Source organism: Lissotriton helveticus, chromosome 5_1 (assembly GCF_964261635.1).
Source record: "Lissotriton helveticus chromosome 5_1, aLisHel1.1, whole genome shotgun sequence".
Classification (NCBI taxonomy): Eukaryota; Metazoa; Chordata; class Amphibia; order Caudata; family Salamandridae; genus Lissotriton; species Lissotriton helveticus.
The window spans coordinates 1,995,833,855-1,995,859,920 of record NC_136065.1 but is presented as its reverse complement, the minus strand read 5'-3'; the positions used below and the strand labels follow the sequence as shown (position 1 = coordinate 1,995,859,920).

General features: G+C 43.8%; 1 protein-coding gene across 1 annotated transcript in view; it reads right to left on the bottom strand.

Moving 5' to 3' along the window:
* LOC144753940 (E3 ubiquitin-protein ligase TRIM11-like) overlaps positions 1-26,066 on the bottom strand; it is a 277,392-nt gene that overhangs the window by 56,633 nt on the left and 194,693 nt on the right. The window contains exon 6 of the mRNA XM_078641467.1: positions 1,522-1,548. Coding sequence (XP_078497593.1) covers positions 1,522-1,548 — 27 coding nt within the window. The remainder of the gene's footprint in view (positions 1-1,521; positions 1,549-26,066) is intronic.

Sequence of the window (26,066 nt, the reverse complement as noted above, 5' to 3'; positions counted from 1 at the left end):
AGTCCGGGGAAATTGTGTCCAAGAGCCACCGAGGCGGGAATTGAACCCTGGTCCCGGACCAGACCTCTGCATCAGGGTCTCATGCTCTAACCATTGAGCCACGCTTCTGTTGGCATAAACAACAGAATAGAACACAATAACATATAACCCAAAACATTACGGGGCAAAGAAGTTAAAGCAACATGCAACACAACAAACAATATCATATTGTAGTAATGCAGCACAACAACACGTTAGCACCTCCAGATACCCGCTTCCACAAGATGTTTGCACCAAGCACTGCCTTAACTCACATCACCAGATGTAAATATCACCAGTTCAAAATGTTTTCTGATTCTGCTCAGGTGCTCTATGTGGGTTGTACAGAGTGGAAGGCTATGTTTTTACAGACATCAAATTACAGTTTGTATTCCCGCAAATACATGAACCAGTCCCCACAGTCCCAGCAGCATTACGTACACGAGCATTGATGCCAAGCCATGTAGCTTCACAGACCCCAAAAGTGCTACAGACCCCAGCCTCATTGCAGAAACCACCAAAAGTACATCTCCAAGCAATAGAACAGGTATCAGTGTTAGTGCACATCCTAGCAGGAAGAAGACTCCAGCAGTGGCACAGCCCTCAGCAAGAACACATATCCAAATACCAGCAGTAGTACAGATCCCAGCTGCACTACAGACCCCTGCAGAGCTACATACCCGAGAAGTGCTACAGAACCCAAGCAGCGGTACAGACCCCAGAAGTGCTACAGCCCACCTCCTAATTTCAGAGTCCACCAACACTACATCTCCCAGCAGTGGTGCAGATCCCAGCAATAGTGTATACCCTAGCAGAAGTATAGTCCCCAGCAGTAGCACACACCCCGGCAGTAACACGGATTCAAATACCAGCAGTGCTTGCAGATCGCAGCAGTGGTGCGGATTACATCAATGGCACAGACTGCAGCATAGTGCAGATCCTACCAGTGGTGCAGACCCCAGCAGAGCTGCAGACCCCCAGAAGCATATTAACCCCAGCAGAGGTAGAGCACAGAAGTGCTACAGACTTCAGCCTGATTGCAGAGGCCACCAACACTACAGCTCCTAGCAGCGGTTCAGATCCCAGCGTCAGTGCACATCCTAGCAGCAGGGAAGACTCCAGCAGTCGGACAGTCCCCAGTAGCAATCCAAATCCAAATACCTGCAGTGCTGCAGATCCCAGCAGCGCTGCTGATCTCTGCAGTGGCACAGACAGCAGCAGAGTGCAGACCCCCGCAGCGGTTGAGGTCCTAGCAGCAGTGAAGACCCCCTCAGTGCCACAATCCGCAGCAGGGCAGATTGTCTGTTCCCTCCTGAAGAGCTGCTCTATTGCCTGCTGTGAACAAATCATTAACAATACCAGAAAAGGAACAACAATAACCCACATAGCTAACAGCAGAAGCCCTTTGACCTGCTGCACATTGCTAATAAATGACTATTAACAAGAAGAAATACAAAAGAATTAGGAAGTGCAGAATCAAAAAGAAGGACCATCTTTAGTTACCTGCAAATCTCCGGGCCCATCTCCACTCTAGAAGAAACACAGAAAACAAAAACAATATAAATAGAAGGTAAACACGCTTAGCTCTAAAATCTACATTTAACTGTGCAGTTGAAAAGGTATATTGTAAGTGGAAACATTCTAAAATCCAATTCACTGGGAAAGGAAATTAGCGTACCTTTAAGCCTCCAAACGTTCACCTTCCCTTAATGCAACTCTAACCTAACTAATCCATAAGCATAATCTAGCCTAACTCTATTACCTAACCGTGACTCTAGACCTTAATCCTAACATTTAACCATAACCCTTAACTAAACCAATCAAATCAAGCCGTGACCTAACCCTTAACAATAGCTAATACATCAAATATTCACTTGCAATTCAATTTTGTATTGTTAATATACAAACTAGAGGTTTATGTAAACAGCTTCATTTAAAAAAAACTTAAAATACAACTATTTATATGAATAAATATATTACATTCATGGGACCTTTTTTGTGCCATGACCTACATTTTTACCGCAAGCGCCGAACAGGGCAGAATGCCTTTCGAGATCCTGTGCATCATATACAAGTGCCTGGAAGGCAGATCTCCACATCCCTTCAGAACAAGATACATCACTCCCAGACCGCAACTTTCTCCACTCCGTCCAAGCAGACCTCTACGTGGTTTCTGATCCAAGTACAAGATCTGCCACAGCCAAATAGCCTTTCATTCGAAGTTGTATGACCTGCAGCGCAAAGAAACTCTTATCTTAACTCCCTGTGCTCACTGCTGCCACATAGGTGGTCTTCTTCTGAAATGATTCGGATATTTATCCTGCCAGACAGTATAAGTGCCATCTATGACGTTGGTCCTTGGAAACCGTGCCTATTGCACAAGGTAAGATCAATGCAACTTCAAATGCAATGCCAAGGACACAAATGTCTTTAAAAATCTGTGGCACTAAGAGCTCCCTAGAATGATTGTTGACCACTGAGGTGGGCTAATGAGGAGTGGACGATTCTACCTCGTGTGTAGTGTACGGCCAGTTTCTAGAGCTACTATAGAACTTTGCCCCAGTTGGCCTACTGGACAGGGCAGAGATCTTTGAATACCCCTTTTGAAAATTGTGTTCCTAGTTGGGAAAGGGGGATGGTTAGGGGGAGGAGAGGGGTGAAACCTACTCAAACAGCAACCACAATCTCTGTCAGGGTGGAACAAAAGCAAACCTCAAATTAATCTGTGCTTAACACTCTGGTACCTTGACACCAAAACAGTCAGGCTTAACCTACAGGCAATGTGTAAACGATTTATGCAGAAATAAAAGAAATGCCCCAAGAGGCAGATCAAAGGGGTTCGATTAGAAATGTCCTTATTAAGAAAAACAACCCTCCCAAGAGTAACAATGGTACAACACAGGACGCTCCACTCTTTGGCCCACGCTCAGCTCAAGTCAGCAGCACGAACGAACACAGATGAAGACAGTCCGATCAGATCTGCACACTGAAGGATAAGACCCCCCCTCCCCCCTGTGAGGAACCTAGGACCAAGCAGTAGCGACTAGGGCAGCCCATGAGTATTCCCCTCAGAAGCAACCAAAAGGCCCACCCAGGGGTGGAACCCCACCACTTCTCAAAGAAGATGTGGGGCAGGACACCATAACTAACAAGACTCTTGGCACAGCCCCGCCCAAGAGCAGCTCCATAGTAATGACGACCACGCAAATCCACCAGCCCAACACCCTCTTTCTAAACCCTCAGACCATGGAGGTCAGTGAGCCCCAAAATGATTTTAAAGCGCCAAAACCAACGATCTTCCAGCCCCAATCATCTCCCTCGGCCCCTGTGTCTCCAGTGGCCGGGGAGCTCACGCCTTCGTTCCTCTTCAACCTCGAACAAAAGATCAAAAGAACCCTTGATCTAACTCCAAATCGGTCATGGCCTTCAGCGTCCCCATGGGCCCCTAACTCAAAAACTGAATATCTTCCACACAACATCAGCGCTGAAGAGGATTGTGAGAAATCACTCTCGACCGCGACAAACAGCGCCACAAACAAAGCCCTCTTGTGGCAATCGACCAAGATGGAAGTGCAAATAGACCTCCTACAAGCAATTGCAGGACGCCTAGCTAACATTAGCTCCAAGGTGGAGGACCTAGACAAAAGGATCTCCCAATATGTGGCCTCTAACCGGGGCGAATGCTCCTGTAGCTGTTCAAATCTTATCGAGAAGTTGGCCTCCCTCCCAGAGGTTCTAGTTGACATAGTCGAGATAGTAAAAGGTTGCATGGAGGCACCGACTTTAAATTACACAGACAATCCGGCAAGGCCCAACAGTCATATTCCAATAACACAGTCAGCAGGAGTTTCATTAGAACAGAAGATCACAAGCGACAATGGCAAAAGCGCAGTGCACACAATCAACACTCCTGTCAGCAGCCCCGAAACACTCAGACGTACAAAGTCCAAACCTCAGGGCTAGCGACGCTGTTGGAACAGACTCACAGGAACATACTTCATTCTCAACTAAACCCTTCCTATCTAGGAGAGCAAAAAAGAAACCGAAGAAGCAACACAAAATGTCAAAGCTCAAAGTGAGACAATTTAAGCCATAAAAGATCACCCAACCACCCTCACAAGGGGACACAAAAGTCACTCAGCTTTACCCAATCTTCACCAACAAAAACTGGGGCAAAAATGTCCCCCCAGTTTCTACGTCTTCAGAAACTCAGCACAAGCCAACCCCACCACTAAGCACCTCCAATGCAAATGGCCAAAGATCATCAGAAAGGGTGAATCACCCCACAGACAACGATTCAACGACAGGAAAAAGTCCATCTACCGCAGAATCCCTCATCCAGACAGCCTCGGTAATACAGACATTACAGTCGGCTATTCCAAATCCACCACAATTAAGTCCGGGGCTTCAGACTGCTATTAGGAGTAATCACGGCCGAAACAAGCGGCCTCAAGCAGGACCTGCCTTAACTCACCAGGGAAGCTCTAGCTTACAATCAACCCCAGCAGAGACAGCCACAGAAAGGGGAGAAAGAACCATAACAGTGGGTGCACCAGCAGTTGTATGAGGTGGTCCTCACACCAAGATTCCCAAGCACGGGACAGCATGACATCTTGAATCGGAGCGACATTCTACGTCTCTTCAAACACCTAGATACCTTAGATAAGATGTAAACAGGAGACCTAGAATGGGTGAAATTCCTGAGCATGAAGGGAGACACGCATGGCGACTCATCAGTGGTGGGCCTGAAGAACAAAGAAATACAAGTTGTGAATAATTCCACCCAACTCGCCGAGTGGGGCATCGAAGTCCAGAAGTTATCGCACCCAAAATACCCACACGTCTTGGTCCCAGACTCAGGGTGCAAGACCACCCGGTCTGTCCTGCATGGGACAAATTGCTCGGGACCCTCGAATAGAAGCCAGGCGGGCCAAAGGGACATAATGGGCATCAGGATCTCATGCCAAAACCACCATCGGGTTATACACACCATCTCCCCTAATACAGACCAAAAGGGACTGGCAAGAAGGAGGCCACAGTATTCCTAACCACGACAAAAGCCAGCTGGTCAGTGGAGATGCTGGGCCAGGTCTAACCCACAAACAGCAATTAACAATTTCCAGGAACATAGCAGGGATTAGCAAAATCTGCAGAAACGAAAATCTGAAGCAGTTCCTGGAAAGCAGGGGCATAATCTGTGTCCAAGAAACATGGGCCTTGTCCAGCACTCCCCGGGCTGGGTACTACGAACATCAGGTCCCAGCCATTAAACAACCTCTTTGACCATCCAGCCGGTGGTTTATCGGTTTTCATAAACATGAATGTGCCCTTGCAGCTACAGCTATCAACTCGTACTCTAACGGACTACAAGCCCTATAGATCAGAGGTCAGAATTTTAATAAACATCCAATGCGCTTCTTATTAATAAACGGTTATATCAACCCAGCACAGACTCTTATGAAAGATCAGCTTGAGGCAATGGCACAGAACCTTGAAGACTTGCTAAACAAACATAACTCACACCAGGTCATCCTAGCCGGGGATTGTACTGAAAAAAGCTCACTTGGCATCCTCAGTTCACCTTCCAGGACACGTCAATAATAGACTACATTATGGCTAGCGAAGAAATGGCGGCCAGAATGGAAGACTTCGAAGTCGCAGACCGGAAGGATAGCAATCACAGGCCATTAAGAGCATTGTGTCAGCTAGAAGTTCCACCAGCTACCATCTACCAACCTTTAGGGATGACCAGTGGGGAGGAAATGCATAGTGTCTTGAGGAGGACCAAGTGGTCAGACAAGACCGGGAATAGACTTCAAGCTTGGTTGGCCCAGAAACAGGAAGGGAGCCTGCTCACCGAGCCTTCACCCATAAAAGGATGGAAGAACATTATTGAGGACCTACAAATCAAGTGCGGGAATATCAAGATCCATAATCCGAGACTGAAAGGGCAACCGAGACCAAGAAGCATCTGCTGTCAGGGACTGTCCGGGACTATGTGGGGAACACGGTCAGGGACTTGGACAAGGAATGGGAACTGGGTAGAAGACGTACACAGAAAGGAGGAGTACAGTGCTGCCCAGGATCATACAGGGAGTCAGAGGAGAAAAAGGGATCCAAAGGGGAAGCCTGTACAAGTGAACAAGATGGGTAAGACTCAGAAGGGAAGGGCACTCACAAGGCAATTTAGCATTCAGACTAACTACACCCAGGACGGACGTGCAAGACATATATATAATACAACATTAACAATAAAGGGGGGTGTGGGGTAAAGCACTCAGGAGCTCCACATGGTAAGACTGAAGCTCAGTAAGTTTCTTACCCGCAATTGCTGTTACAGATACGGACTGCAAATACACACATGTAGGATATGCATGCAAAGGCAGGGTCTGTGGAGCTTATACCTATAGTGATGTTATAAATGTAACTCAAAGGCAAAAAACTCACAGTGAACAAGAAACACCACCTAGGTAGTCAGCTGAGCCCACGGATCCTGGCGATCAAACAGGAACGTGCAAGCCAGTAACAGCAAAGGGGTAGAACTGAACACAAGCACAATAGACAAGGAGCTAGCAAGGAGGAGTGCTTAACAGGAAAGGAAGGAAATGACAGGGCACACTTCGCAGAAAGCAGGCAACAAACATACAAGGTAACAGAAGTAAGACAGCAGAATAGAAAGGCAGCAAACTAGAACTGGGACCAAGGAAATGGAAAGCAAGGCAGGGACTGGAAACGGATATACAGAAGGGGAGGCTACAAGGGTATACTAGAATAGTGCAGGTTAAGGAATCAAGAAAACAAAGTAGCATAGAAGGCAGTGCTGGGGCAGGAACAAGAAGTGAGCGAAGGCTCAGGAGTCAAGGCAGCACTGCAAACAGGTCTGGTTCAGGAACAGGGAAATTACTAGAGCTCAGGAGTCAAGGTAGCACTGAAGGCAATACTGGTTCAAGGAAACAGGATATAGCTACAGCTCAGGAAACAAGGAGTCAAGAGAGCACTGCAAGCAGTGCAAATAAGGAACAATAAATAGCTAAGCCCAGGAACAAAGAAAAACTATAGCTCAGGAACTCAGGAAACAAGGTAGCACTGCAAGCAGTGCTAATTCAGGAGAAGGGAAACTGCTGCAGTTCGGGAACAAGGAATACTAAGGCTATGGGGTAAGGGTAGCACTGCAGGCAGTGCTAATTCAGGAACAGGAAAAACAGCAGCAGGTCAGGAACAAGGCATAATTAAAGCTCAGGAAACACTGGAAACAAGAATAGCAAAAGCTCAGGGAACTCTGGAAACAAGGATTTGTCTCACCGGTAAACAGCTACAATGACCAACCTTAGTCTGAAGGGAGCTGGGGCTTAAAAGAGCTCACAGTAATCACATGCAGCAGGTGTGAGCATGCTAGCAGCAGCCAGCCACAGGTGAGCTGAATTCCTCCACCCATCCTTGGCCTGCAGGGGTGGAGACAAAGCAGTGAACAGGGAATTATGGGTAATGGAGTTTCAGGCATGAATAGGCTGGCTTCATGTATAAGCAGGCTGGCTTTCACAAAACCCGGCATGGATTGGGAATGGATGTCAATTCCCAATAAGTGTCCAAATGCCTGGAAGTCAGGATATGCATACAGGTGAGTGTCTGGAGGCATATTAGAACACTGGAGAGTCCCACAGTTCAGCCCCCTGGCGGTGGGCACGAGAGCACAGGGAGCGAATCGTGACATCTGCCCAAACAACGATATACAAGAATGCAAAAGGCATCTGCGCAAGGCCCTCGCAGAAAAGAAAATAGGGGTTAGTCGAACAGAGGGACCATCAATCGCATCGCTGAGGTCATCCTTTAGGAAGAAATGATGAGAACACAAAAAAGCCAATATGGAAAGCGAATGGCTCAAAGTCTTTTCTTTACTCAAACAAAGGAACCCAGCACAACTCTGGAGATACATAAACCGGTGGAGTAATAGAGTACCCTCAAGAGAAAATGGAGTGTCTGAAAAAGAATGGTTGCTACATTGTGAACCAGCTATATGTAACAGCGCCCTCCAACCGAGATCCAACAAGTGGTAGGGTGGACCCAACCAGGCAAGCCGAGCCAGTCAATATAAAGCCAGGAGTCAGGATCTCAAGCCCAGGCAAGGTATCCATGTGCAATAGATCCCCTGCCGATGCCCAGGTCCCCTTACCAGCCCAGATAAACGCCCAACAGGTCATAAATATCATCAAGAGTATGAAAAATGATGGGGCCACAGGCCTAACGGAATCCCAGCACCGGTTTTCAAACTGGGACCCTGGGCGTCACTCCTAACCCCGCTCTTCAATTACACCTACTCGACCGCCTTAACTCCGGAGTCCTGGAGGGGCTCCATATTGGTCCCCATTTTCAAAAAAGGAGACCACCTAAAGCCGCCTAATTATAGGCTTATCGCCCTGCTCTATTTGGAAGCTAAGGCATACGCCCATCTACTTCTGGCAAACTTGGAGAAGTGGGTTGAAGAGAGAAACATAAAACCATTGCATCCAACTGGCTTTAGGCCGTAGGTATCAACCATGGACAATGGCCTGGCGATAGCGTATCTTTCAGCCCAGGCAACCCTGAAGAATCATCCCCCTCTCTTCTGCTGCTTCGTGGATTATAGCACAGCTTTCGACAAAGTAGTCAGAAAAAGACTATGGTGGAAGTTACAAAACTGGGGCATTCCATCACATCTCCTGAGGGCAATAAGATTATATGAGGACACCTGGGTGCGGATTAAAACAAGTGCCAGCACAGTATCCCCCAAATTAGGCATGGAGAATGGGCTGAAGCAAGGATGTGCCGGCCCCCATCCTCTTCAACCTATACACGGCAGATTTGGGGGAGGTCCTAAAAGGAGCCAGTTTAGTAGCCCCAAGACTAGGAAGTGTGTGGCTGCCAGTGTTACAGTATGCGGACGACAGAGTCATAATGGACCACACAATGGTGGGCCTACAAAGAGCCCTAAACGCATTAAATAACTTCAACATCAATAATAACTTGACAGTCAACCAAGGTCATCATTTTTGGGTCCCACCATCTGAAAAAGATTGCACAGTGGCAACTGAGAAACGTGCAAATCAACTCAGCGGCCTCATACAATTACCTAGGGGTCTGGCTGACGGAACATGCTAAGGCAAATGTACACCTAAAACAGCAGAGCTCCAAGGCCAGCAAGGTTATACATCTATTAAAACAACTAAGCCAGCATCTGATCAGCCCATCCGCCAGCCCAATTCTTACAGTCTTAAGAGTGAAGCTCCTTCCAGCAATTAATTACGGTCACCTAGCCTTCCCCGGGAAATTGGACGCCCTCTTCAACACAGCCCAAGCCAAGGCGCACAAGGCAGTGCTTCTGATACTGAGGACAGCCAGACTGGAGGCTAAGACTGGAGTTAGATCTGGCAGGCCAGATCTGATGTGTCGGGGGGAGATTATAAAGGCATACCTAAGGACATTAAGGGCACCGGCCAACTCCTTAAAAAATCATCTGGGACCAATCTTTGAGACGCCTGGCTCGGTCTGGCACTCTAGCCTAGGAAACACGATTAAAGCATTGAAAATAGAGGAAGAAAGTATCAGGCGGCTGGACATCCCCCTGAATGCCTAGAGAGAGCAGTCAACAAACAAGTGCACGAAATCGCCTTTAAACAAGACTTTAAATCTCTCCGCCGAAGCTCTCATTTAGATCCGTTGAATAATTCCTACACAGCAGGTAAAGCACAACCGTACCTAAGTGAGTCCATCACCACACAAGTCCGAAGCAAAATCTTATTCATGGGCTGACCATGCTAGGGATTGTGGAATTAAAACCCTGCATGGGCCGCGCAGAGGGGAATCCATAACCTTTAGACCAGGGGTCTCCAACCAGTAGCTCAGGAGCTACTGGTAGCTCACCAGCACCCTCAAAGTAGCTTTCAGAGGTGAAGCCAAACCAAGTCAATCTCAGAGATTCTGTGTATATTAAAGAAGGCAGCACTGCTCATTTCACTACCCTTAAGAGTAACAGACAGCCAAACCAATGGCAGGGCCTGTTGATAACACTCAAACACACCCTTTGGTGGCCTATCAATCAATCAATCAGGGATTTATAGAGCGCACTACTCACCTGTGAGGGTCTCAAGGCGCTGGGGGGAGGGTGTGGGCGGGATTTGGGCAGCTCAAGTCATTCAAAAAGCCAGGTCTTGAGGCTCTTCCTGAATGCTTTCAGTGTGGGGCTTCATCTGATGCTGAGGGGAAGTTCATTCCAGGTCTTCGCCATGATTTAGGAGAAGGGTGTGCCTCCTGTTCTGGTTCTGTGGATGTGAGGGATTTCGGCCAAAGCCTGGTCAGCGGAGTGGAGATTTCTTTTGGGGGTGTAGAAGGAGATTATTCCGTTGAGGTATTGGGGTCCGATGTTGTGGAGACCTTTATAGGTGTGTGTGAGCAGCTTGAAGGTCACTCCTTTTTCGACGGGGAGCCAGTGGAGTGCTCTTATATGTTGGGTAATGTGGTCTTGTCGTGGGATGCTGAGGATGAGTCTGGCTGCGGTGTTCTGGACAGTCTGAAGTTTGTGGAGTAGAGGTTTGTTGATTCCAGCATAGAGGGCGTTCCCGTAGTCCAGCCTGCTGGTGATGAGTGCATGGGTGACAGTCTTCCTTGATTCGAGGGTGGGTCCATTTGAAGGTCTTGCGGAGTATGCAGAGGGTGTTGAAGCATGTGGAAGCTGCCACGTTGGCCTATGGGTCTACCACATGAACCATCTTTATCCACTTTAAATCTACCTAAGAAGGAGATTGGCTACGTTATCCACCCTGCTCGATCAGTCGCACTGTGTGTGACATCAAAGAATAGTAGCAGCAGTAACCAGGGCTGACCCACCAAAGGGTGTGACTGCAATAACTAGAGTGAAAATGTGTTAGTTGGGAGCACGATCAACCAAAGAGCTGAGGAGAAGAGAGTATGCATCCTGGGCAGAGAAAATTAAAAGCATCACATTCATTTTTGTGTGGGTGTGTGATATTGTGTCCTTTCCAAATAAACAGCGGGGATTCCTTAAAGCTACTCCTAGCATCAAGGACTGCCAAATATGTATGCTGGTCTCCATCATAGGAATATTATCTCCTACGCAATTGTGACCATTCATGGTATAATTCTGTCTTAGCCATAATATTTTCGTCCTTGACTATTTTGGGCATACAAGTCTAGTAATTACATACTTGCTGCCATCACTGACCTATTAAGAGCATTACTGGCCTGCTTTTAGCCATTCCTGACAGAGTGGCAACAGCTTCTCCCATAACAATGGCCATAACTGATGGATGTTGGGCATCCAGCTGTGGCACAGTGGTAGCCCTGGTTTAATGGTGGGCATTATTGTCATAACAGAGGCATTCTTAGAGTTATGGTGAGGAAGCAGGGCCTATGATTCCAATACCTGGGTATTTGAAGCATAATTTGTCCATGAGAGGCATTTTTACATGGCGGTACTCAATAAAAACAAAAAGCTGATGTTTAGGGACTGTGTATTTTCTAACAATGAAAACTGATTTTATTTTTAAAGGAAAAAAATAATGCTTCTTCGGAAAAGGTTTTTCTTCTGGAAAATTGAGTTTGATTGCTCAAAGTGGAATGGGATTTTGATAGAAAAATATGTGTATTTTCAAAAACTAATATGCCAATGTCGACAAAATATTGCAATTCTAAAACACATTTAAAGTTGACAGTTGAATAATAATTCAATTGGAGTTGGGGAGCCTTACTGCTGTGGTAATACCCTTTGTGGCACACAGCTTGTGATGATTTGATATTTACTTGATTACTCGCATTTATTAAACGTTTTCCTAGCATTCTGTTGATAACTTCACCTGGAATTTTTGAGTGGTTACTACTGATAATTGTGCTTAGGGTGGTCATAGTGTAATGTTTATACATATCATCAGCATTTGACAGTGATAAAATATGCTTGTAGCTCAGCAGGACTTTCCTTGAGCAGAATTAGCTCTCATTACAGAAAAGGTTGGAGACCCCCGCTGTAGACTGTGCCCCTACAATAGGGAATCCTGGCTGCATCTCTTGTGCTGCTGCCCCAACTTTAATAATGAACGTCGGCGACTTCTGCGCCCGATCGGTCTCAATAAAGGCATAAAGTCGTGCAGCGAAGCATCAGCCCTGTGTTTTTCAACCACCAACACCATGGCACTAGCGAGACTGGCAAAACTCATCCACCAAATTAGGATAGCCCTAAAAGTCGCCAACGAAAGCAGCGAAACCCTGGGGAAGAACACAGTAATCTCTGTGGAGGAAAGCGGATTGGTTCTCTTAACGATGCACCAAAGATCCACCGACAGTACCCCTTTCGCATGGTCTATAAAGACAGCATCGCCCCTCGAGAGAGAGACCTAGTGAGCCATAGAGGGCAGTTCAAGAGCTCTGCAAAGCAGTTTATCTGCAGGGCACAAACAGGGGCTCCAAGAACACGTCCCTAAATGCCACGGAAAGACTAAGTGGGACTCGGGGAGGGGTGTCAAATTTTATTTAGCACTGAGGTTTGAAACCACTGTTTTTAGCTTATTTATACTGATTGTTTCTACTCTAAAGATTTTAATTATACAGTTAATAAACATCACAATAATAATCCAGCATCTTAGAAAAATAGAATACATTTTTTTATTTGATACCAACACAGCAAAAATCCAATACGTAGAAGCAGAGATATGCAAGTTTAAACATTTCAGGTAGGTAAAGTGGCTAAAAACACAAAGTGCCACTTGTGGCTATCTGGTTGTGCAAGCCCGGGTGAAAGTCACAAGTTCAGGCCGACCACAATAGAGTGCAGGTCCGATACAGGGGATAGGATAGTCCTGCAGAGTAACCTTCAAAAGACCAGGTTAAAGAGTTCAGTTCACGGTGGTGGGGTCCACATGGAGCAGGTAGAGCATCGCAGATGGTCGTTTATGTAGCACACAGAGCAGGCCAGGCATTATGGATGGTCATCGCTGTAGCACGGAGATCTTGTTGGGAGTTGCGTACAGTTGTTGCTGGAGCTTCAGGTTGGCAGTCACTGTGAGCTGTTGGTGCTGTTGCTTAAAGTGCATATCGCGCATTGCTGGGCTTTACTGGTAGTCGCTGTTGCACAAAGATTCGAGTTCAAAGGAGCTCTGAATTTGTGGGCAGCAAAGGCAGCAAAATCTTGGTGCAAACAGGCTCGTTCGTGGTTGTGAAGTGCCCAAAACTTCAGGATTTCTTCTTTTTCTTGGGAGAAGAGCTCAACTGATGGCACATCAAGGGTCCAGGACCTGAGGGGCACCTCCTGGGGGTCAGGATGTCACTCCAGCATACACCTGCAGGGTTCAGGAGAATACACTTGTAGGTCAGATGGGCAGATACAGGGAGCCTCTGGGGCTTATGTCCCTGTAGCTCAGAACAGTAGTTCAGTCAGGTGTCCGTTGGGAGCCCCTTCAGCATTGGATGAAGGGTACAGGTCCAGTCTTCCATCTCAGCAAGCAGGTCAGTAGGCAGCAGGGCAGCAGAGTAACAGGGCAGCAGAGTGGCAGTCATTCTTGCAGCACAGCAGTCCTTCAGTAGTATCCACAAATCCAGGAGTGTACTGAAGAGTTAAGACTAAAGATCCATTATATATACACCTGGTGCTCACTTTTAAGTAGGATAATTTTCTAATGAATTCCCTTTGAAGTTCTTGACGTTTCCTGCCTTCCCTCCCCTAGCTCCAAGCTGGCTGCATCATGATCATTGCTTTTGTGTGAAGGCAGGGCCCAGTCTATTCAGTTGTATCAAATTAAGTTTTATTTTTTGATTTAGACTTCTACAGTGATCAACAAAAATAAATACAAATTCAATTAATTATAATTCATAATACAAAACATACAGATAGCAGCTATTTAAAAGGATTTAAAACATGTATACATATTCTAGCACACAAATTATTAGGTGGAAATCATAACAATTCTATCAAATCTCTAACAGTTAATATATTGTATCTAAAAGATATGGATTTTTAAAAAATGATGTCGGGCCTCTACCAGAGTTTTGTTGGTGCATGATATTTAACACATGGTTCAGTTCTTGAACTCCTCCACTACATAATTCACATAAACCGGTCTTATCTCCTATATTTTTCCAGTGCTTTGTGTGTGCTTTTATTGGTAAGATCCCTAAGCGCAGCATGATGATGTAGCGTCAAACACTGTGTTCTAATGTGAAGCTCAGGTATTTGACGGATCTTATACTCTAGGGTTACCTCATAAAGCCTATAATGCAATAACAGAGCAGTGCACAATATCCAGTTCCAAACTGAGTCTTGGTGTATTTTAGAAATAACTTCAGGAATGTGGTTGACCATGCATGAAGAAAGGCTGTTGAGCTCTGAAAATGATCTAAGGCTGCCACTAGATTTTCATTGAAGGTGTGTCCTGTGCAGCTCTTAAAGGTGTAAAGCTTTGAGGGCCCTTAAGGAGTCTTCTTCTGCATGCAGTAGATTGTATGCCCTTCTAATTATATTAGCCAGAGCTCTGAAAAAGGCACTTACTATTGAGATCTCTAGACGCAGTGCTTGAACTGGTACCACTTGGCTCACTGTAGTTATTTAACTAAGTAGCATCCCTTAATACAAGTTTAATTTATTCCATTTGCTTATGGGTATATTATAGTAAAGTGCATATCATAAGGTTGAAGGGATTTTTGCATGATATGCTATTAAGAGAAAGTAGAAATGTCCCTTTCCAGAGGAAGAGAAACATCTCTGTAAAGCTCTTGTGTGGGCTGCCGCCTGGAGTTCTATATGCCGGAAATGGGAGGAAGTTTCAAGTATCTGAGAGTATACTCTCCCCAGATAGGTATAGACTTTTGCAACTCCCATTGGCCTCTCACCTAATTTCCAATCATAATGAATATGATGTTTTTCCCTCTGAACAGTACTACCTGCGTTTTAGAAATATTTACTTTTTAAAAATACATACAAAGTGAACAGTGCATCTATATTTCGCTATAGACCGATTGGTGTAAGGTCAAAAATGACCACATCATCGGCTTACATTAGGGTGTGCATGCTGGGTGAGGCTATTTTAGGAGGAAATTATCAATATTTAAAAAGCAGTCTGGTAAATCACTTAAAAATAGGGAGAACAGGAGAGGTGCTAATAGACATCCCTGCTTCAGACCGTTCGATGTGGGGATCTTAGGGTCAATCCCTTCCCCTCCCCCCACCCTTTTACACTCACCAATATGTTGAAGAATGAAGAGCGGCAATTAACCTTAGAAGGCCTTCTGGTATCTCCATTGTTGCGAGTTTCCTCCACAGGGTGGGTCTATCTACCCTGTCGTAGGCGGTTGAGAAATCAACAAATACACTATGAACTACCTGAAATTTAAATATGACCTACTTGTCAATAATCGTTTGTAAAATTGCTATATTGTCCCTTATGGAGTGCTTTAGAAAAAAAACTGCTTGGACCATGGGAATCACTCCTCTGGCAAAGGCACAGTCTTTCAGATGGTTTAAGATGCTGGCTGCAAAGATCTTTCCTAATGCGTCCAAAAGTGTGAGTAGACAGTAGTTGCGAAGGTAATATGCGTGACCCTTTTATAAATTAATGAGTGAAATAACAATGCTCCCTGTCCAAGAACTCAGGATTGAGCCAGTTTCGTAACTATGAAAAAGAGTAGGGCTAGGAACTTACTCCAGTCTTCTGGATTGCTCTGCAGGACTGTCACTGGGATCTTATCTGGTCCCATTGTTGCTGAAGCTCTGGCCTCATTTATATGCTGGGGGATTTGTTGCTCGGTTGGAGCCAATATCGGAAGCATCTTTTAAAAGAGGATTGCTATTTCTATTGGCTGTCGGATTTTCTTTATAGAGCTCAAGAAGATGCTTTCCTCATTCGCTTTGTAGTGCTGGAGTGGTTTTCGGAGATTTTTTTTATTACAGATTGCTTTTGCAATTATGCACCAAAATATATCTTACTTTTTTGTGTAGCTACCACTTGTAGGTCTATCCAATTTTTATATTTTTCTTCTCTACTACATTTCTCCTCATCTCTTTTAGTTTTTTTGCAGCCTAGAGATTTCATTCTTCCTGGAGGATGAAAAAAGTCTATGAATTGCTGTCTAATTAACTTGTTCAATCTACTTGTGAGGCATCGCGCTAAGTTGTTTTTCATTCTTGATATGATGGAATTTTGTGGGAATGTTAGCTTCTGTAATGCATGTACAACTGAGGTGAGAGTATTTCAAACTTGTGATGGAATAAGTTTGACCGCATGTTTTTCGCAGCTGCGAGGAGATGATTGCTGCATTCATTTTATTTATGCTTCTGGTATTCCTAATAATTCAACCTTGTTTTTGTGCCATTACAGGATCACCATTCACATGTGTTAGTGACCCTGAAGAAGCAGGCTGTAGAATTAATTCTAGATTTAAATGAAGAATTGTACGATCACTCCCTTGTGTAAATTGGTTATTAAAGTGTTGAGATTTCGGTAATAAATAATGTACGGTGATGACATAATCTAATATGGAGGAGCTGGTGGCTCCCCTTCTTCTGAATGCTGCCGGGACGTTTCCATCTATTCTACCATTCAGTATCACGCCATTAATTCTATTGGTTAGTTCTAATTGCATTTTTTTGTGTTTGTCTGCTTTTTCAAGTCTGGCAATTCTGGAATTGGGATGGACCAGATTTCTTCAAAATGTTTATTCCTGTCGGTTTTTATTAAGGCATTGGAGATTTTCCCGTTAAAATCTCCCATTAGCAGAACTTGCAAATTTCCTATTGTTTCGAGAATAGATTTGACTATGTCGAATATTTTTGCTAACATCTGATTAAAATCAATGCCTGGAGGGACATAGATGTTAAAGAGGAATAATAAATTGACGGAATAAGATTTTTCTTTCAGGAAATTTAGCTTTACACATTGAGGGGCTGATTCCCATCTTGCTTGGTAAGCTCTCCATACGAATCGGACCTGGAGGGCTTTCCAAGCGAGACGCGCTGTGCTTGTCCGACCGAGCGAGTACATTTCAACCGCATGGTTAAGGACTCGGTTCCGCCGGACTCCCATAGCACTCTATGGGAGCATGTGTATGGACGCTCCCATAGCATAAAAGGGGTGGGTGGGGAAAAGCATACACACCGGTGTGGGCACCCCCTTTTGCCTGCCACACTGTGCATGCTTGGATCAGGGGTCCCATGTGCACCCGCCCGGGACCGATTCGGAGTGCTCTGGGTAAAGGGGGGCCTGCTCTGGCCCCCCTTAGATTCCAACCACTGCTTACACTCGCTGAGACAGAGTCGATACAGCTGTCCGAATCATGCATCGTACTCTGAATCCCGCTCCATTGCGCAGCAGGATTTGGCACCACACAAGTCAGACGGATAGATTCGGGTTCGTAAGCGAATTTGTCGGTGCGGATGTGATCTTCGCATCGTACTTGGTCGTTAGCATGCTTTCTTACTGGCTTTACTTTACATTTCTCTTTATAAAATGCGTTCCTTTTATAATCTACACAAATACTTCAAACCACCCTCCTCTCACTTTACATTTAGCCGTACCTCTACTAACTTTTATAATAATTGTTTTAAAGCTCTTACCTGGACAACGCTCTTCCGTGCTTCTTCTCCCTCAATGATCCTCCCTAATGACATTTTTATGTACGTGCGACTACGTACTGCATTTTCCCAAAAATAGAAAAAGGATCATTCCGTCCAAAGAAAGCTATGAAAAACTGCGAGTATATTTTTTTATTATACTCATTTTTTTATGTTATTTTTTTTTTAAAATCTATTTTTACTTTTTCTCAAAATATTCAGCCCTGCAGTCGGTAAAGGTGTGGTTGGATCAGGTTGAATCTCCTTCCGCTTCATAGGACTTTCCACTTGCCTGCTACTTGTTACCATAAATGGTATTAAAATATGACCAGATGACCTCAAACAAATTCTTTTCTTTTACATATTACAATTATCCAGGTGGCGTACTAAAAAAGTGTTTGTATTCAAAGCGATCAGCCTGAGAGTTCAATTGTGGCGTACTAACCCGATAATTGCAAATTAACGGTAATTGCAAAGTAACAGTAATTGTGTTGTAGAAGCATGTGTAAAAAAACATGCATTGTAATGGTACCTGTGAAATAAAAGATGCGTTGTAAAGGCAATTCGTAGTAATATCCGCATAGTTTACCGATTTAAGATCCTTTGACGGTTTAGGGGATCATTTTGTGTGGTGAAAAAAAACATTTCTCCAAGATCATATATGGAGTCTGTGGAAGCTTTTTTCCTGTAGTTGCTACTTTTGAATCTATTTACGGGTCAGGTTGTGTTAAGAGAATTAAGATCCTGTGAAGAATGTAATCATTTAAAGTTGGGTGCATGAGGATTCAATGGTGCAGATATTTCCTTTGTGTAGATATATTAGTCACACATTTTGCGTAAACTCTTGTTGGTGGATTTTCAGCTTCCATCTGCTTCATTTTAACTGGTGGCTCGTTTGAGGAGAGGACTTGTTGTGAAAACTTAATTTTTCTGTTTTTCCGCTTACAAATTCTGCGTTTCTTTCCTTGACCCTTTTTCTTGAATACTTTATGGGAATTTTTGTTTTTTTCATTAAAAGATTTTGAAGGTTATGATCTTTTAGTTCCTTTATCCTCATTGCTCTGTGATAGATATGATGTTGAGGGTTGCATTGGTGAGTCAGAAGTTCCTCTTTGATTGAATATTTAATAACCAGGGGTGATAGAATTTGAATCCCTTTCCCCTGCTGGAGCCACAAATAATCTTTGTAGGGAATAAATCATGTAGACTTTTGCACCTTTCTTTCTCCATTACTCATTCTGCAGATTTGTGTTGCACTTGTTATTTTTGGGAGGTTGATTTTTGTAGCCTCCTCGGATTGTATTATTATTTGGACAGATTCCAGATCCTCTTTTTTGCCTTTTATCTCAGAAGCATTTCGAATTTGTATGTTTGGTGAGATTTTCATGTTGCTTTTTTAATCCTCAAGGTGCTGCAGCACAGTGATTTGTATTTACAATATCTGATCTGAGTTGGATGTAGATTTTTCTAAGAGGGCTAATACTGATCCAGAATTCTCTGCAAAGAAAGGAGCGATTCAGAGATAATGTCTTGCTTATTAGTAGGCTGAGTGGCCATCAGCAGTGGAGAGTCTGGAGAATGAGATAGATTTATCTCTGAACCAGAGGGGTTACCCAGAATACTATTAAAAAGTTATATAGTCTCCTTTGATGTCTCAGCACCCACTACAAAACCCCAGAAATCAAAATAGACCCTTTTATCCCAGCTACCACACATTTACACCATCACTTACAAACAGTACACAACTCTATCATATACCACTAACCAATCCACCCGTCACTAACACAACCCCATTCCACACCATACTGAACTACATCCCATTCAGATACAAACTCCCCACTCTAATGATGCCTAACAGACCCCTTTTTGTCACTAACAAACCTATTCTCAGCCTTCCATAATTTCAGCCACTAACACTCCTTTTCCTTCTACCACAATAACCCAACCACTCAACACTTACAATCCACTGAACCACACTATGGGGCCGATTAGGATGGCGGACGGACTTCCCGTCCGCCGTGGACCCCTCCAGCCATCCTAATGTTGGGGGGGGGTCATTTCAGGGAGGATGGCGGACGGATTGCCCCCGCCGGGCCGGCGGTGGCTACCGCCAGCCCGGCGGGGCAATCCGTCCGCCATCCTAATCGGCCCCATTATCTCTTCCAGTAATCAAATTTAACACAAACACTCTAGTGCATCCCCTCTTACACACCACATACACTCTATTCAAAAACACATCACTACCCCCTTTACCTTACAACTTCAACTCACAAACAATACTCTACCCACAAATCCTTCTCAGAAAACAATATCAGCACCTCCCTTCACTACTCCTCAAAAATAAAACATAACACACACCAGCACAACAAAATTTCACATGCACAACTCCTCATACTTTCCATCACAAACTACAAACATACACCCACCTTTCAGACTACACAAATGATTTAAACTGCGAACAAACTCCACTGCCAAGCTTTCTCTTCTCCCCCACACCCAACTTATATACAGCAACACAGCAACTCTTTTAACCCCTTTGGACAATTTAGAACCTTACTACATAACCCACATGCTGCACCACCACCCCTAACTCCTATACCTTCCGCCCTAAACATATGCAAACAAAATAAGCAACATGCCACTCCTCACAGCTTCACTTCTCCATGTCTACTGCACAACAAGCAGACACTACAAAAACACAGCTCACCAACTCACTCTCAACCACCGTCTCCACCACCCACCCACACACACAGACTCATCAAAATGCCTTCTTAGCCTGCTAAACAAGGAACACCATACAGAACAGCTACACAATTGCTATCCATATACAGTTATACCAACACTAAGGACACACCTGCTACAAGCCCAAAAAATACTGATCACTGTTCTACAAAACGAAACAAAGTTGCACTATCACCAAAACACATTCTCTAAACTGTCTACTAATAAATCTACAACCTTGTCACTGACACAAAAAGAGATATACCGTTCATACCTTAATCATGGTTGGGAGATGATATGGCTCCGTTCCTCTAGGCTATCAAAATATCACACAAAATTGTATAGGCAAAAGAGGAGGTGACTGAGCGGTTTTGTTCAAGGAAACATTACATAGCACTAAAGCGGACGGCGTTTCCACAAAACTGTGAGGTCCTTTTCACCAGATGCACTCAGACACCTTCGTCCTCCTGTAACTTCCTGATCCTTTATAGACCTCCATCTAGCAATGCAACATTCCTAGACACACTTCAAACCTCATAACAATACACTCCAACCTTTGCATTCTGGGTGACCTCAACATGTAGTTTGACAAATCCAATATGCCCCATCCGGAAAGAAGCATCACTGGCAAACACGCACTGAACCTGCATCAGATCGTCTGCAAACCCACACACATCGCTGGACACATCCAAGATGTAATTTTTGCAAATGCAGAACTAGTTCATTTTCAAACAGTAACTCCAATCACAACATAATACACAAAGCAACACAACTAAAACCACCTTACGTGCATCCACCTATCGACCGAGGATCAAACACAATTTGGAACACCTAGAAACACAACTAACATCCAGCACAGATCTAGACACAATAAATTCTCTTAAAAAACTATGAGTTGCAACAGAAAGCTTTTGAGATTGATGGATTACCAAAAAGTCTGCCAAATTGAAATAACCTGCATTCGTTCCGTGACACAAAAACACCCATTGGCTAATCAGTATATAATAAGCCCTTTTAGCATGTTAGTAGGCGCTATAAAAGAAAGTGGTCCCCAGGAAACCACAGGGCTTGAGGAGAAGGTGCAGAGACCAGTGAAACTTGAGATGGAGCGAGACCAGGAAAGAAATAGTACCTCAATTCAGTCCGGAGACAGAGATTGGTTGGAATTCAAGGCGCATTCATTCACGTTTCATGGCTGTCTTGCACAGCGTGCTCTCTGTAAGGGTGACAACGTTCAACTGGCACGTGTGTGGAGATGCGTGCTCGGGCTTTAGAGCAGCAGTGTTTGTCATGAGATAAGGACAAGATTTCAGGGCTGTTTACAGAAATGGTGCTAGGAACTCTGAGTGACTGAAAACATCTAGTGCTCTTAGACAAAGGAAAAGGTGGTCCCTTTCACAGTTGCTAAAATGAGACAAGTGTAAGGCTACAAGTGATGGGGCAGTGCTCTGTGGGAGGAAACAACCCATGAAAAGGAAAGAAAAAGGAAAATGTAACCACTTGGAAGCAAGGATTTTTAAAGGACACTGAAATAAACAAATAATAAGCAATGGGCAGGCTGTAAGCCCACAAATATATTCAAGATGTCTTGCAGAGACAGTGCATACACTGCCTAGTCTCAATCTAAAGAATCATGCAATTTCAACACAGATACAGGTCAGGATGAAGAAGGCCGATACATGACAGTACAGGCTATACTATATTGAACACAATACTGAAGTACAGAGTAAGCTACTGACATTAATAACGTGGTAGATAATATGGAGAGGGGAGCTCAACGCTTACTTAAATTGACACAGTTGAATGGCATGGCATACTGGCACCTAAAGTCATCACAGATGGTATGGAGGCATATGAGCTACTAGATTTGTAGAGAACTAGATACCCTACTAGTCATGAAGGCACAATCAGTGCATAACCCATTGCCAGCATAGATAGACAATGGTTAGCCACTATTGATGCCAATATGTGGGCAAAGGAGATTGTTTAGCTATCCAGGACATTTTCAGGTCACGCACTAGTACTGTTAATAGCTATCCCTATATGCAGACCCCCACAGTTTATATGGAAACTGCATGCCACAGCACTAACCAACAGAGTTTTAGGGACAGAGATAGTCGAATACGTTAGAAAGACAGTGGAACACCTTTCAGACGCCCTAGGTTTCTTTACTGCATGCCAGCTTTCTCACTGGAAGGAAAATGGGATTTTGATAGTTGGGAATTGTTACTTGACTGGAACATTTATACTGCTAGACATGCTTATTGAGGAATACGGATTACTTACAGGACAATTCCTGATATACAAGCGTTTGCATCTCTTTGTGGAACAAGCATGGAAGAACCTGATAATCATGGGGCCCTACAATTAATAATGACTTTGGGGTCTGAGAGACGTCTAGTGACCTTGTTTCACAGTGCATTAAATAAAATGATGTGTAAAGATCTGGAGGGCATTAAGACAGAATGGGAGACATCTCTGAAATCGAGAAGGGCTTGTTTATCGTTCGCTCAGTTTAATGAAACACATCAAACTTACTTCACACCTTCTAAGATAACTGCGCTATATGGGGGAGGCATCAAGACATGTGCACGGTGCACCTCATAGGATGCAGATTTCTTACTCGTGGTCTGGGGGTGCCCATAGGTCGGGGTCTTTTCAACCCAAATTATCCAACAGCTAAACCAACCCTTGATAGAGAAATAGAATACACTCTAGAGTGTACTTACTTGGAGGTTTCTCTAGACCGACACCGAAAAAACTGGCATTATATCAATTGCTATAGCAATGATATTAGCTATAAGGCTAATCGTTATGTTTTAGAAATCTGCAGGTAGGCCTTCGTATAATAGATGGATCAGGGATGCTGGTCAGTGGGCACGAGCAGAGGAGGAGGTCTTACTTATAGTGGAGGCAAGAGGTATACATACGCATTTAATAGCCGATCTTGGAATGGCGTTTTACAAGCCTTCGAAGAGAATGATTTTGAAAGCTTGATATCAAGGACCATGGGGGAACAGGTACATAGCCGCATCAATGGAGGGTCCTGAAACTCATTCCCTTCCTCCCCTTCCCTCTTCTGAACCTCACCCCTTCACCCTCCCTCCCTCTTCCGATTGATCAAACAGGAACATTGAGAGGAGCTTAAACTACTTGAAGTGGTATGTGTTGCCAATGACAGTTTACATTTTACTGGTCAACTACCCACAGAATATAGAAGAATATGTATGCATATACACAAATGAAGTTGAGGAAAGGTCTAATTCTATTGACTGTTATTTAGATCTGTTTCAGTTAAGCTTACGCCTCACTCTGTATAAATGTATGCGTATATAGTGTGCAAAAGTTCCATATTGAAAAATGGCTGACAAAGAAAACATCAGACTGGTTATGCTAAAAATATGTACATGGTATGTTTGTAAATGTTTGAATAAAAAGATATTTAAAAAGCAGATAGTCGAATACTTTGAAAAAACAAAGGCTCAGCAGATAGCATGGGCATCATCTGGGAAGCTTTCAAAGTTGTTATAAGGGGCATATGTATCAGTAACAAAACAGGTATCCTGAAAACTTTGCATAGACACATGAAATCCAGGAAATGGAACGGAAATAGGAAACTCCCCTAGACCGTATGGTACTGGCCAAAAATAGAGATGCTTTGGTCTGCGTCAGTTGGTTTCTTTCTCCCTACCCCTCTATGTGTTTACATGTTACATTAGGGGGTTCAGTGCAGTGGAGAATCTTGTAGACCCTCTCCCATCTTGTGTGAGTTATGACAAAATTAGAGAGTCACAGAGTACAATGAAAAAGCAGAGTAGGAAATTAAACATATGTACTCACATTCTACAGCATAGGCATATGGTGAAGTGGGAAGTCCAGGCAGTGATCTAGCAAATAAACTGACCAGTACCATGGAAAAACACCAAGGAAAACACAAATGTCACCAAAATTTGATGAAAAAACTAGCAGAGTATAACGATGCCAATAGTATGATTACCAACTTTACCGAATTTCACACAAACTTATACGATACCGAAATTGCTATTTTGAATGGGAAGTTAGCAGGATACTTAGACGGAGTGGCTCTGGCCTTGTCAAGTGATGGATAAGGCAACATTCTGGCACAACCCATATCCTTGGATGACATCAAAGAGGTGGTAACAGAACTTCCAAATAAAAAAAACCTGGGTATGGACGACCTCACAAATTAATCTTATAAATAATTTGCTCCCCTGCTTGGACCCCAATTACAAAGCAATGTATGCGGAAGTGCTAGAACGAGAAATCCTTCCCCCTACACTTAGTGAAGCACTTCTAGTCCCACTTCTCAAACCTGCTAAACAAATGGAGCATTACGAATCACAGACCACTGTCCCTCAGAAATATGGATACGAACATACGATTTAAAATAATACGTAACAGCTTGATGCTGCTATTCCCAGATCTGGTACTACCGGACCCATCAATGTTTACCAACTAGCTCTACTGCCCATAATCTGGAGGCTGTGGCGGTACTACTAGGTGCAGCTTAGGCGTTTAATTACCTGGAATAGGAATATATGTGTACATTATTACAACAAATGACTATGCCCCTGCCTTTTATAGGTTGGATAAGTGTGCTATATAATTGCATATTGGCTCATATTCGTGTTTCTGAAACAATCGGTATGAAAGAGGCACATGGCAAGGATGCCCTCTAGTCCAGATACTATAGAACCATTGGCTTGCATGTTAGACCAAAAGTACTCTGTATACACAATAAACTTCACAGATCACACACCTGCTATATCTATTTAAGCAGATATCATGGTTTTATATGGAAACAATCCAAATGGGCACGCTCACACTGCTGATATAAGACAGGGGCCTCCAACCTTTTCACCAATAAGAGATACTTATGTTAAATGAAAATCATCCCGTGCTACTAATATTTAGTATAGTGAACACATCAAACCTGATTACATTATTGACCATACTATGCAAATTTACAAGCAGTAAACATGTTCATAAATCAAGCAGGGTTATCAGCAGCAATATAAAAAAGGCTTGGGATGCCTAGTCATAGCTAAAACACAACAGCCATAGCTTGAGTGCTCCTGGAACCAAGGAACTTTTCTGAGTTCTCTGCCAGTCTAAAAATCCTCAGAATATCCCCTTTTGTTTCTATCGTCCAGATCTGTCACTTCTTTTTCTATAGATTCAATATTCTTCAACAAGATATCTGATTTTTTCCCTCGTGCATCATTTGTAGCTTCAGGTTAGCTCATTTTGGATTCATATTCTTCTATCCTGTTACATTGTGATGTCTCTGCTAAGATCTAACATTTCATCCATGTAATATATCAGTATAATTTTTGGGACGTTAAGTTAAGTCATGTAGCACATTTAAATTTTGTACAATTACCTCTGTGTTGCTTGTAGATTCATATTTCCCTTTTATTGGTGTGTCTGTATCGGCAGTTCTTGTTACATTCTCATAAGTCTATTTTTTTGCTCCTTGTTTTTAGTTTCTTTTGTCTCCAAGAAATGCACTATATATATGCTTGTTCATCCAGTGGCAGTAGTATGTAGGGGACACTTTCCCTGTTTGTGCCATGGCGCACCTTAAAACAGGTGCGCCGGGTGTAAACATGGAATGTACGCTCCATTACTTTGAATGTGCTGCCCCCAAGGCAGCCGTGAAGTTGTGCTGCCCTGGGAGCAGCGCATTCAAGTGAGATACAGAGCAGCTTTGAAGCAGGCA